The 13,067-nt window shown below is 37.1% G+C and overlaps 1 protein-coding gene across 3 annotated transcripts in view; it reads right to left on the bottom strand.

Moving 5' to 3' along the window:
- LOC146140879 (uncharacterized) overlaps positions 1 to 13,067 on the bottom strand; it is a 33,001-nt gene that overhangs the window by 15,945 nt on the left and 3,989 nt on the right. For 2 of the 3 annotated variants that reach the window (XM_083391538.1, XM_083391540.1), the window contains exons 4-11: positions 12,472 to 12,653; positions 11,803 to 11,916; positions 10,910 to 11,037; positions 9,056 to 9,312; positions 7,547 to 7,792; positions 7,233 to 7,345; positions 6,453 to 6,608; positions 262 to 1,134 (exon numbers count right to left, since the gene is read on the bottom strand). In XM_083391538.1, coding sequence (XP_083247664.1) covers positions 996 to 1,134; positions 6,453 to 6,608; positions 7,233 to 7,345; positions 7,547 to 7,792; positions 9,056 to 9,312; positions 10,910 to 11,037; positions 11,803 to 11,916; positions 12,472 to 12,653 — 1,335 coding nt within the window. In that variant the 3' untranslated portion in view covers positions 262 to 995. Of the gene's footprint in view, positions 1 to 261; positions 1,135 to 6,452; positions 6,609 to 7,232; positions 7,346 to 7,546; positions 7,793 to 9,055; positions 9,313 to 10,909; positions 11,038 to 11,802; positions 11,917 to 12,471; positions 12,654 to 13,067 lie in introns of those variants that run through there. The other variant, XM_083391539.1, reaches the window with a different exon arrangement.

Genomic DNA, 13,067 nt, shown 5'->3' with positions numbered 1-13,067 from the left:
ATGAACATATGTATTGAAGTGTGGGTCTCGAGGGTTTAGTAATTAATCTCTAGTGCATCAAACCCCTGACTTAGACGAATTAAGTGGCTCATAAGAATTTGGGAAAAAAGGCTCATGTTGCGGTAAACTTTACCCTTCCAAATAAGTTTAGCAGTAGTCCAGTGGAAAACTATTAACGTTCTTCTGCCTGAAATTTGCGACACCAATATAAGGCTAATTAGAGCCACTTTGGTGCTACATAAATAAAACGTGACTTCAAAATAGTGCACGAAAGTGTCTCTCTTGTTTGCCACGCAATTTACAGATGAAAATAATATGCTATATACACACAAAAAAGACATGAAAACAAAATAAACAAAATATAGAAATGAATAAATATACTTTAAATGCCTTGACAACCAAGGCTTTTAGCTTCTTGTTTTTAAACAAAAACTAAAATAAATAACATACATTTGCAACATTGTGGGTAACAAAAGCATATGTGAACAAAAAGCTATTTAAAAAAGTTTTAAAAAGAAACTATCACCATCCGAGTTAATTAGTTACTTTCAAGTTTTAAAATACAGTGACACTATACATTTTGATACACTGCAAATAAATTAGACTGTTTTATTATATTAGGAATTAAACAATTAGCATTTTACAAAAAGTCCAGTACATCAGAATAGTGTATCGAGTTTGGGCACATCCAGGATTTTTGCTTTACAGGACTATGAAAAATTTCAAAGATGTTGTCACAAACTTGGTGAAAACTTAACGTCAAAACTGCTTTTTCGTGAGCGAAAAAATGCGAATTCTTCTTAGTTGCAATGGGAATTGAACTTTCAATTATATTCAACGAGACAATACGGATTTTTTGAAATGCGGCGTAACGTTGACACACAAAAACAAATTTTTCCATTGCTGGTAATACAAGCTCGAACGAAGGCCGATGAGCGATAAAACTGAAGATTTGCAATGTGCAGGTCAGTCGGTGAAAAAAAAATTTAGTGTCTTTAAACTTTCGAAGAAGCGACCTCAATTGCTTCGCTTTGCAAATTGGTGACGACCTTATGTGTTTCTCCTTGGGCGTTATCATTTTTGGTAGAATCCAAAAAGGATTTGCTCTCGGAAAGCTTCCTGTTTCTTTTAGTTCTAAAAAACAAGAACGCAACAGTAACTTTTTATTTTGTTCGACCAGCGTTCCTTAACCGATGCCCTGCGGCTAAAAGGAAAAACGACGCTAATTGAAGTCAGCTTTGGCGCAGCACGCGTGCAAATTTCACCACGATATTAATTTCTGTGGTGACTTATTGCAAAAGAAGGTGATTATCGTAAAAGTCTGTTTCGTGAATCCTGGAATATCCACCAGCTGCCGGATAACGTAGCATAAATATACAACCGAACGTTTTATTTCCAGCTCTGTACAGACAGCTAGGTGTTAAAAGATAACAACTGAGTCGTACGTCGTCGCTCTTATCGCTTTTTATTTTGAACGTTGTTTAGCGCATTTTCATCTCCTTATTTTGTTTCGTTTTACTTTGCGTGTTACATTCCCTGATAAAGGCATCCTGGATAGGTATTCAAAACGTCGGCAAACGAATAAAAACTTTTTTCAGTATATTTACTATGCCTGGTAGCAACGGCCTATTTATTGCAAGTATTTCATAAGAATAAGAAAATGCTGGTTTCATAAGAAATACTGGCCAACGAAAGTAGAACTGGCGTCGTTCGCCAGTCGCACGTCAGGTGTTCAAAGGTCTGCAGGTGCGCCGTGCGGTAAAAAAAGATTGAGCAACTCTGGGTCAGAGTGACGCTAACTTGCTGCGCCATATTGTCAAGATAGAGTTATTTACTTAAATATTTGAATTTTTCAAATGTTAGAACTGAACCTATAGTGCTTTATTTCTAAAACAAGCTATAATTAATTTTACCATGCTTTCACTTGTGTGTCCTATAACATAGAAAATATATCTCCGTTACGGAACAAAAGCTGCCCCATTCCAATTGAAGCCATGATTGTCTCATTATGTTTTGACCAACTTCAACTCTAGGCTACCTAAGCACAAAAAGTTTCGCGCGTTTTTTTGTATTTATACAATTATTTGCTGATGTCAGGGGAATCTTTTCAGCCAAAATCCGCCCTACATTATTTCGAATTTTTACCACTGTGTAGACTAAGACTCTGTACAATATGTAATTTCTGAAGAATTATCTAGTTTGTCGTTCGCACTAAGCTATAACGTCTTTGCAAATCAGCCTTTGTATCGGGAGAAACACCTATACCCATTACCCAGGGTTGCCATACCGTGCTTATTTTTAAGATTTGTGTTTATTTTTGAATGCAGTGTCTTAGAAAACACTAGTGTGCTTATTTTTCAAGAAACGTGCTTATTTTAGAGTTGTGCTTAGTTTGTCTAATTTTCGTTTCTAAAAGTGTTCTTCATCAATATTTCACTTTGAATAAGGAGTGAGAAACTTCATTTATTTATATTTACTAAGTTCTTTGTGACCTAGATCAATGCTTCTTAAACTTTTTTAGTTTCGTTCACCCCTATAGCATCTATCTCCAGATTTCATTCACCCTTGTCGCATGATATGATAAAACTATCTCGTCTATATATAACAGCACAAAATGACTTGTGTCGATTTTTGTTAAGATTAACACCAGTTAAGTTTTACCATTGTAAATCTACAATTTCTCGAGTCCAGAGATATAAAGCTACAAAAGCACAAAACAAAGTCAGCAAATTGTTGTACTGATAATAGGGTTACCATATTTTTAGCACGCATAAAGAGAATATTTTTTTGCATGCAGGTAAAACGTAAATAGAATTGTTACTTTTGAGAAATACGTGCCATATCCACGATTTTTTTTAGCAGCGGCACCCTTTGTAATTTTTCTATGAGTTGCATCCCTACGAAAAGCAATTCGGAATTTTTAATTAAATAACACTGAGACAACTTAAAAATAGTAAAGTTTGCTGTCGGTCGCGCGAAGCGCGAAAAAAAATGGAATTTAATTGGTTGAATTGGCGCTAAACTGTAAAATCAGGAGGCTTTTCGCAAAACATTTCGTCCCCCTGTTGCTAGCCTGTTATCCAATTATATAAAATATGGATAAAAAATAGTATAAACGGTGGAGGACTTTTATCGTTTATCTATAAGTTATAAAAATTATAATTATATAGGGCCGTTATACCTTCGATGATATGAAAACATGGAATGGCACTGCTCAACAAAGTAAACAAAATTAGATAACAGAAGATTCGCAATTTTTTTTTGTACAGAGTTTGTACAACGCTGTAGGAGTGGTGTACAACCAAAACGAAAACGATACCATTAGAATCATAGCAAAAAATTTAAATATCAACTTAGAGCTCGCCTCCCCCCCCTACGAATTGCTTGGAGCGCCCTAGAAACCCTTTTTAAACAAGCAATTCAGCATATTTCATGGCTTAAGTATTTTTGGAAATAAATACAACCTCTCGCCTAAAAGACTTGTTAAAAGTATAAGCAACTCACTCGAAATGCGAAAAAAGAGGACATTTGGGCATTTTTGAGCTTCCTCGGAGGACCATTCAGTTTTCTTGAGAAAAGGGGACAAATCCTTCCAAAAGAGACGACATATGGCAGGCCTAACTCATACACTCAGTGCAAACCAACTTAACTATTACAATAAGCAAAAAAATACCAAAAAAACAACAGGTTTTAGTCGATTTACAGAAAGTTGTTTACTATAGTGACTATAGCAGGGGTCGGCAACCCCTGGCACGCGTGTCACTTGTGGCACGCAAGATGATTTTGCATGGCACGCCAAATGATTTAACGCGCACGTCACATCACCTTAAGAAAGTGCAAGCATTACATTACTACCACATCATTAGCATTACTATTACATCGCTAACACTAGCGCTAACTAAATGGTTGCACACTCTGCCAATTCGTGTCTCAAATAAGTGTCTTAACTGTGTTGTCTTAACTGTGTTTTGTTAATATTATTTTTTGTGGGCGTTATACTTGTTGTTTACCAATAACCGTTCGTATTACGTCACAATGCCCCAAATTTGGCGTAACGTTTACCACGTTAAAGCAGGGCATTCTACATCAATGGTTCTCAACCGCCGGTTCGCGTCAACTTTCCCGCCGGTCCGCCAAATTTAGTACAAATTTACATCAGAGATCGACCGATATCCATGTTTTTGGACCGATACCGATACCGATTTTTTTTACCTTAGAAATTTTCAAAACTTCAATTAACTAAAAAAATTTCTAATTATGTTTTAGTTTATATGCCTTTATTAATAATTACACTATTATTTTGCATATTAACTTGACCAAATGCTAAAACCAAAATTTTTTTAATAAAAATATTGATAAGTTGTTTGTTGTACAGGAAAAACGATATCATATTTTGGTACTAAAATATCGGCAAAAGTATCGGCCTACATTTACCGATACCGATATATCGGTAGAAGCCAAATATCGGCCGATATTACCGGTAAACTGATATATCGGTCTATCTCTAATTTATATCTCAATTTTAAAATTAAGCAAGATGTTGAAGGCTGGTCCATCAAATTCAGAACTTATTTATATACTTCCGTAATTTGCAGCATTGTGACGTAACATAGAGTTAATGGTCTACTTTGGACTTTATCGTACGTCACAATGCTGCAAGGGTTGTGCCCAACTGTTCAAAAGTAAGCTACAACTTGTTTAAGTCTTAAACTTTAAGACCAGTTGTATGTGAAAAACTTCAATAGAACCACTTATAATACGTGTGATACCAATAAGACAGCAGCAAATTTCTTAATACATTGAAGTTTTCGTTATTTGCTTTTAAGTTGTATACTTAGCGATAATTACATTTTGGGTTGATTTTAATTTTTTAAGGTCCATCGGTCCGCAAAATTTGCCACTGTTCTACATTAAAAGTAAGCACGGCGTGTGTGCGGCTGACAAACCAACAAAAAGCGCAACTGATAGTTAACACTTCTAGGTATCGGGCTATCGGCTTATAAAGCATCGAAGTATATTTTAAAAAAGATACGTAAATTAGATGTCAGATCACAGCAGGGCTGCTGAGTCCAACTCAGGACTCGAGTAAGACCAGGTAAAACTGCCCGAGTCCGACGTGTGCGGCATGCGCAGTACCAAATTTCAAACCTGATTTAGGCAGCAAAGTGTAAATTGTTAAGATGGAATAGCATATGCTGGTGGCATATTTTCCATGACCCTATGAGTGGATTGCGGAATATCCACCTTATTTTAGTTCTGAGTCAGACTCGAGACGCAATGAAACCTCATTTTCGGCCAGAGTCGGACACGGATTGTTTTTAAGCAACTCCGCAGCCCTGATTGCCAGTGCGAAACCAAACATAGAAAAATGTTGGCAACGCGAAGAAACACTGACCTAGATTATAAAACAATGCATTGCATAACATAATAACAATAGATTGTGAAAGTAATAAGCTGCAGTAAGCAATTTTACGCGTTTATAAAGCGATATTGTGCAGAGCTTCAATAACCATGGGTCATGAGTCACATGCTGCTTTTTCTGTAGGCCTATTGTCTAGAGCAGGAGATGCCAACCTTTTAGAAGAAAGGGACGCATTGCCACTAGAAATTTTGATGGGCCGCAAAACCTATTAAATAAAAAGGGTGACGTCGCAAACTACGTCATACCGTAACGTCATAAAAGAAATTGCCTTCTAAACACCCGCTCTTCGAGAGTGAACTCGTGCGACCTTATCGCGCGAAGCGCGAAAAATTTAGTTTACATGCCATGGTACGACACCTTTGGGTAGATATATTTCCTCGAAACGGTCCACAAAATAAACCTCTTTCTTAACAATGATGGTACAAGTGTTCGATGGATGTTGGAATGCGACATAAGACTCGATTATAGTCTCCTAAAACATTAGGTCTACATCAAATACCGCGTGTTCTACACGTTTTGATGATAGGCGAAACAATTGTTTTAAATGAAGGCTACTGGAAGTGAAAATAAGTGGTAGGCCGCACGTAAGCATCAGGCAGACCGCGATGCGGCCCATATAGACTTTATCACGCTGTATGGTAATCTTTATAGGTGCTCAGCACGTCAGGATTCCTACCAAGCAAAATGTATATAGTTTTACTAATTAAAACCAAATAAACATACTTTTTGCGCGATTAATTTAACTTCAGTTGCATATTGGCACTCCAGTTTGTCCAAGAACAACACATAGGTTAAGATTGCCTGAACTACGATGGGCAGCTCGCTCTGATGAGCGTAAAGGTCCTTTCGCTGTCCTTGTGTTATCCTTTATGCTCTGTTTTTTAATGTTTGCAAAGAAGCACAAAAATAAATTAAATCTTGAAAAATTAAATTTATGATCTCGTTTTGGGAAAAATATGCCCTTTCAAACAAATAACCTTATCCCCTCCTGATTTTTTGTAATAGATTGCAATGCATAACCCCGTTATACCTTTCTGATTTGGTCATCACAGTTCCCGTGGTGGAACTACTGCCTTCTCCCCCAGTTCGTACTTTGCTCTTTCGGGTGTATGCGGCTGTAAAATTGCCGGATGATGTTGGTCGTCGTCGCACCTTGATGCTTCTGCGGACGCTTGTAAGAGAACGTCTATAATGACAGAGAAAATAATTGGTCGCCTGGTTGTCTTTTAAGCTATATAGAGCTGGTTTGCTAATATAGAGTAAAAATAGTAAAAAATACCATTCCTTACAAATGACCGTATTTGTCTAATTTTAAATAGGGAAATCAGGTGGCACTTTTTTAAATATAAATTGTATTAAAATCGTGACAAGCTTTCGCACAGCCGTGCTTAATCAGGTCAAAATAGAAATGAAAGCAATTAACATGTATGAAGTAGAACACAATCATGATTTCAATGCGACATGTCTTTATACAGTGCCACCTGATGACCTTAAAAGAAACATGTTCTAGTCACTAGTGGGAACGCTTTTGAAAATAACTTAAAAATAGAGTATTATAAATTACGGCTGTTTTACAGAAAGCAATACTTTTCTAAAGTGATTTAAACATCGCAACACGTGAGTTCAAACCTCACTGCAGGTTAGTTTTTTAGCCGGACTTGATTTGCATGAAACTCTTCAACTAATCGACTAATTGGTTAGTTTGTTGTGGATCCCGGTGTACTTTATATTAATTTTGATTTCTCGTTAGACTATAGGGCTATGGGCTATGTGGTTGAGTCAGTCCGGGCAGTTATCCATATAAACTTACTCCCAACGCTTCTTAAAGTTGCTTCCGAGAAAACTGTACAGATAGGGATTCAGTGCCGAGTTGAAATAGGCAAGCAGGGAGCCAGCCACTAATAAATCCTCGCAGATGTGGGACTGAAATAAAGAAAAATGTAATTTGTAACGGCAATGTTGTAATGACTTAAGTAAATGCACAAGTCACTGTTTTCAAATGAGCCCACTTCCTTTGGTTACTTTGTGTCACATTGATTTCCTAACCAACTTCGTAAAGGCCGTATTTAAGTGCAATAATGAGTGACCATTGCAAATGGCTTGCCTTTGGTCTCGGTCAGTTACCTTTTCGTTGGGCAAAGCGATTCCAACAATCTTAACCAGGTGAGAGATGTGATGGGGAAGCCATAGGAGAACGAAGGCAGAGACTAGGCAGGCGCACATAATGGTCACCTGGCGTCTGTCCTTGCGCGATTTGGCGCTCGTTTTGCGTTTTCTGCCGTTCGCCTGTTTCACGCTCGTGATGCTGTCGCTGCGCATTTTCGTCTTCGCTAGTTTCCTAACGATCAGTCCATAGCTGACCGACATTACCTGGAATACAGGTGGAGTAAGTGGAGGCTGGCCCAAACAGGACTTCGAAATAAATACGGTGAAAGTCAAGTCAATTGCTCAACAACCTGAGTCCAGATTAAGGCGCTTGGGACAAATAGCAATCCAAGCCCCATCCCAAGTAATTAATTGGACAAGAAAGTCCCAGTTAACTATAAGTCATGTAATTTGAATAAAAAAATATTAACTGTTAAATTTTATACAACTATAAATTTATTTCATTCTGAGCAATATTTAACAATTCGAATTAAAAAAAATTAGCCCTTAAATTTTAGAAAAATATTACAAAAATGTTTAACCGTTTGCCAATTTTAATAGCTTAACAATACTTTTTGATGGCAACGACTTGGAACTGACTTGCCATGACAGTAAGCTTGAACTTAAGTTTGTCAACTAATGACTTGAACTTAGAATTGACTTGGTTAGTACATTTGAAATGAATTTTTTTAACTTTAAATCAGCGTGGTCCAACTTCTTTTCATCGCGGGCGAAAAACAATCTATTTTTTATTTGGCGGGCCAATGTTTTTAAAGAGCGATTGTAATTATACATAGCCCATGGCAGTGGTTCTTGACCTTTCTTCAGCCGCGCCCCCCCTTTGGTAATTTTCCTATGCCTTTTCGCGCGTCCCCCTTAGAATTGCTTGGCACCCCTTAGTGAAAGATAAAAGGATTTTCGCCTTTAGTGAAGATAAAATTTAGTTTAAATATTGTCGGATGCATTTCAAAATTAAACGTAAACAAAATTCAAACTTAACGACAGTCTGGTACAGCTCATTACAGTTTTTGTTAAAAGTACTAAAATTTTCTTCGTTTACCGATAGCCAAGTTAATAAAGTTCGACATAAAGTTTCTTCTCCTGCCCGAGAGCGTAAGACCTTTCGGTTAAGAACCGCTGGCCTATGGCATATAATATATGCATACTAACTTTGAAATCTACACCTTTGTTCAGCTACGGTATAGTTACGAAATCACAAAGGATCATTTACGAAGTTTTTTTGTCCATCACAATAACAAAGAAACAAAAATTTAAGTGATATTGCTACATTGAAGCAAAGCTGACTATCAGTTCGCGGGCCAAAAAAGTGAAACTCGGGCCTGCAGTTGGACCACACTGCTTTAAATGATAAAAAAATGGGTTTTATAGACCCATTTTTAATCATTGAAATAATTCATTGTTAAATAGTTTATTTGCAATACTACCCCTTTGAACTTTAAAGAGACAAAACGACTCAAGTTGACTTACAACTATCGGAAAGATGTACATGACGACGAAGTTAAACCCGAGAAACCAACTCCATTCAGCAGGGGCCCCGTCGTAGTTGCAGAGAAAAGGTGAGTCTGGTGCAATGGGATCTTCAGGTTGCTGCGCGGTTTCGTTCTTCATTTGTCCGATTTGATCCGGGATCTTAACGAAAGCACTGTTATACGCGTCAATGTTTATTTCCCAAGATTGTCCGTCTGCCGAATGGTTTTCGAAGCCGTTGTTGGGACTTTCTGTCACTGAAAAAAATATGATGTGTTAGAATTGATCAAGGGGTGGTCGGTCAACCGGCGACTCAAGAGCCACATGTATCTAATTACTTAGTTTTGCGCGGCTTGTATTACCCTATTGTTAAACTCTTAAATGCACATGTAGGTCTCAAATGACCAAAAAGGAAGCATAGACCAGTGGTTCTCAACCTGGGGGTCGCGACCCACAAGGGGGTCGCAAGGGGTTGTCTAGGGGGTCACCATGTGGAATTCCATGAAGTAAATAATTAAGAATTAGGCAATATGAACTAAAAGTTTAGCACTATAGAAGCAAAAGCAATTATCTTTGTGTGATTTTTGCTGCAGTGAACCTGTCGCGTTTATCAATTAATGAATCAAACGTAGTTTCAGTCTAACAATGTCTAATAAAAATGAATTAACGCTTAAAGTTTGAGCGAATGACCTGAAATTAGGACGATAAACTGCTATAAGTTGAATTAAAACGATAAATTGTTCTAATTTTAACTACTGTGCCCGACGGTTTGTAAATCATTAGGACAATAAGCTTTCTGTCTTAATTTGGCCTAATTTATTTGAAACATTGTGGGATGAAGTAAAACCACGGACTCACGAGGCCTCCAAACTTTGTTCATACCAACTTTAACAACATAAATACGATTTTGATGCTTATTTCTACACTAACTCTGGGCAGCACAAAAGCGTCGGGTCAGGTGTAGTATAGGGCGCTCTAGTTCCAAATTGAAATCTAGGCCAAGTTACATTAAATTTGTGCTAGTTTTACAATAGGTTACAGGCAAAGTATTTTCTATTTTTTTATATTTTCAGCGGCATCATACATTTTTACATAGCCTTTTCCAAAACATCCACAGAATTTCAGTAATAAATTTTGGTGTTGCAATTTTGGCAAAAGAAAATAGAATTTACAGATAGCCTTGCACTGCTGTTAACGACTATACGCTCACCAAGAACAGTTACCACCATTGATTCCCTTTGGTCTCGCACTATAGGTGCATGCTAAATATTATTTGACCATACCAACAATTTCATACCAACAATGTCCAAATCCTAAACCAAGCATCTGGTAACCCGGGCTCGAACCATAACTTTAGCTTGTTTTACATAGCACATTTTAGCCAAATTTTAATAGAATCCTAGACTATATTTTTTCATTATTTGAATTGTTCCAATTTTAAAATGTGTTTGTCATTTACTTAGGTTCATGTATCATACACTATAATTGGGGGGTCGCGCAAGTTATCGAAAACTTGAAAGGGGTCCCGACAACAAAAAGGTTGAGAACCACTGGCATAGACAAAATAATCGTCAGCTGCATATTATAAATTTATATATACTTCAATAAAAATGGTTCAATGTTTAACCAAACTACAAAGCCATCCATTCCTCGTTTCAATCTAAAATGTTGTCAAAACTATTTCATTTATGAAATCCTTGAAGAAAATACTAATAAACAACGTGCTTAATAGACACTTTACCACATGAACACTGTTTACCCGTATAGGTTCATATTTTTTAAAAGTTTTTTTTTAGATATAGACAGTATTCAAAGGAGTTTGTAAAACATCTTAAATATAAAGTATATATTTACCGAATCTTTCTCTGTTTGAAAAATCTTGTACCGTTGGTTTGGCTTGACTTGCAGTCACCAAATTTGAAACGGTTTTATTTCGATTAAAACCACCTTCTACATTGTAGTAGGGATAATGGCTGGCAGGGCTATTCGTAAAAGAATTAAACAGGGTATGACAGTTGGAAGTTTTTAGTTTCACAAATTTATTGTTTTCTCAATTGAAAGCCATTTATTGACTATACTGTAAATAAAATAAAAAAATAGTTATATTTTTTTATAAAATAGCAATATTTTTTTTCTAAAAAACTAAGACTGCATTTTTGTAACAGTAAAACGTACGTTGTACGAAATCTGTGTCCGGTTAATTTTTTTTCATGCGTTATGAAACAAAACCTTTTCATTGTTATGGTAAGAAAACTATTCTACTTTCACTCCCATTAGGAAACGTTGCGTTTTGGGCAAAATGATCCAGAAATTGAAATGGAACGATTTATTTAGGAATGTGTGCACATTTCCGGGTGCACATTTTTGCGCGCATCGTACAATAAACCCAGTCTTAAGCAGACTAAACCTTGTAGGAAGCCATGGTGAAAACCGTGTTAAAAAGCTTGCTGCTAAATTCGATTGAATATAATTTAATGTATGACCCACTTATGCGCTTTTTAAAGACTAAGGTCTCGTTGGTGACCCGCACATTGAAAAAGGTTCTCTATCCCTGCTCTAGACCTTCTCAATAAATATAACCATGAGAAGTACGGTTGGCGATTCATTCAAATTAAACGGCCACCCAACCTTCGGTCGAGACTTGTAAGTTGAGCAACAGTGATCAAATAAAATATCAAAAATTGACTACAAAGTAATAAAAGTTGGTCCTTAATCGTGAAACTATTTGCAAAACAAAAGAGCGAAACCTGCATTCCGTAGCCGCTTGTTTTTCTTGCAAATGCATGTCCAAGCACATCTGGATAAGACTGGGCGGCGCGTCTTTGCACTTGTCTTGTTCTTGCTTCACGATAAAGACGAAGCTGAAACAAAGCTTAGATATAAGAATACCTTATGATGACACAGGCAAGTTTTCTAGCCCAATCTGTACACGACTGTATTAATAATTCAGCCTTGCGTGGGTCGTGAAATTTACCTTCTGTGTCTTGACCAGTGGTTCGTAAAACTTTATCAGCTTAGGTCACACTAAGATATAAGTCACACCGCGTCGAACCTAATTGGCCATCAGTGATATTTACTATACGGCTTGGTGATAGACACAATAATAATAGGTGATAGACACAATAATAATAGCTATAGCCTATATGCCTATTGCCTATACTAGTAATACAAATCAGTTACATTGCAAAATGACCAAGTGATTTGAGAATTACTTGTTTATAGGCGCTTGTACCACATTTGGATATACTTTAATTTACATTGCGCAATTTTAATATGATTTACAAATGCTCTTTAACCAGAGAAACTGGAATTTATTAATTTTTACGATGTTAAGTTTTACAACAATAAGATTGAAAATAAGTGCTTGTTTTATTTTATCATCGAATGATTATGTTTTCGGCAAAACTCAAGAATACCTGCAGCTACAAGCCGGAAGCTCTCCGACCTTGCGTGCCAGTATCATTGAAGGAATGCACAGGCAAAAGCAAACCAACCAAGTCAGCATTGTTACGAAGACGGCAAGTTTAAGCTTGCGCAACTTTTGGAGTCTGTCGGAAAACGGGCGGCACACAGCCACGTAGCGATCCACGCTCATTACCTGGACAACAAACGACATCCCTAGATTTTTGTAAGACCGAATTTAGAACAACGTCGGATGTGAACACAATTCGGAATAAGACCAAAATAGGATTAAGGTTTAAATCAGAAATACCTAAAGCTAAACCCCTCTAATTAGTAGCAGAATAAGGTCTAAATCGGAAACACCTAAAGCTAAACCTGTCAGAATAAGACCTAAAAAGCCAGAATAAGGTTTAAACAATCTTTTACCTATAACCCACAATCTCCCCGCTAAGTTAATCACCCCTCCCCTAGTAATTTCCCCACCCCTCCAAACAAGGCTAATGGCCCAGTGTGAAACCAGCGGCGCCCAAACCTCGATGCAAAAACGGTCGATGCCAGACCGGCGGGTGCCCAATCGTCCAACACCCGCTCCCTATAGTTCTAGGTCTTA

This window comes from Ascidiella aspersa, chromosome 6, assembly GCF_963924565.1.
Source record: "Ascidiella aspersa chromosome 6, kaAscAspe10.2, whole genome shotgun sequence".
Taxonomy (NCBI): Eukaryota; Metazoa; Chordata; class Ascidiacea; order Phlebobranchia; family Ascidiidae; genus Ascidiella; species Ascidiella aspersa.
The sequence above is the reverse complement of the archived record's forward strand: the minus strand, read 5'-3'. Positions and strand labels throughout refer to the sequence as shown.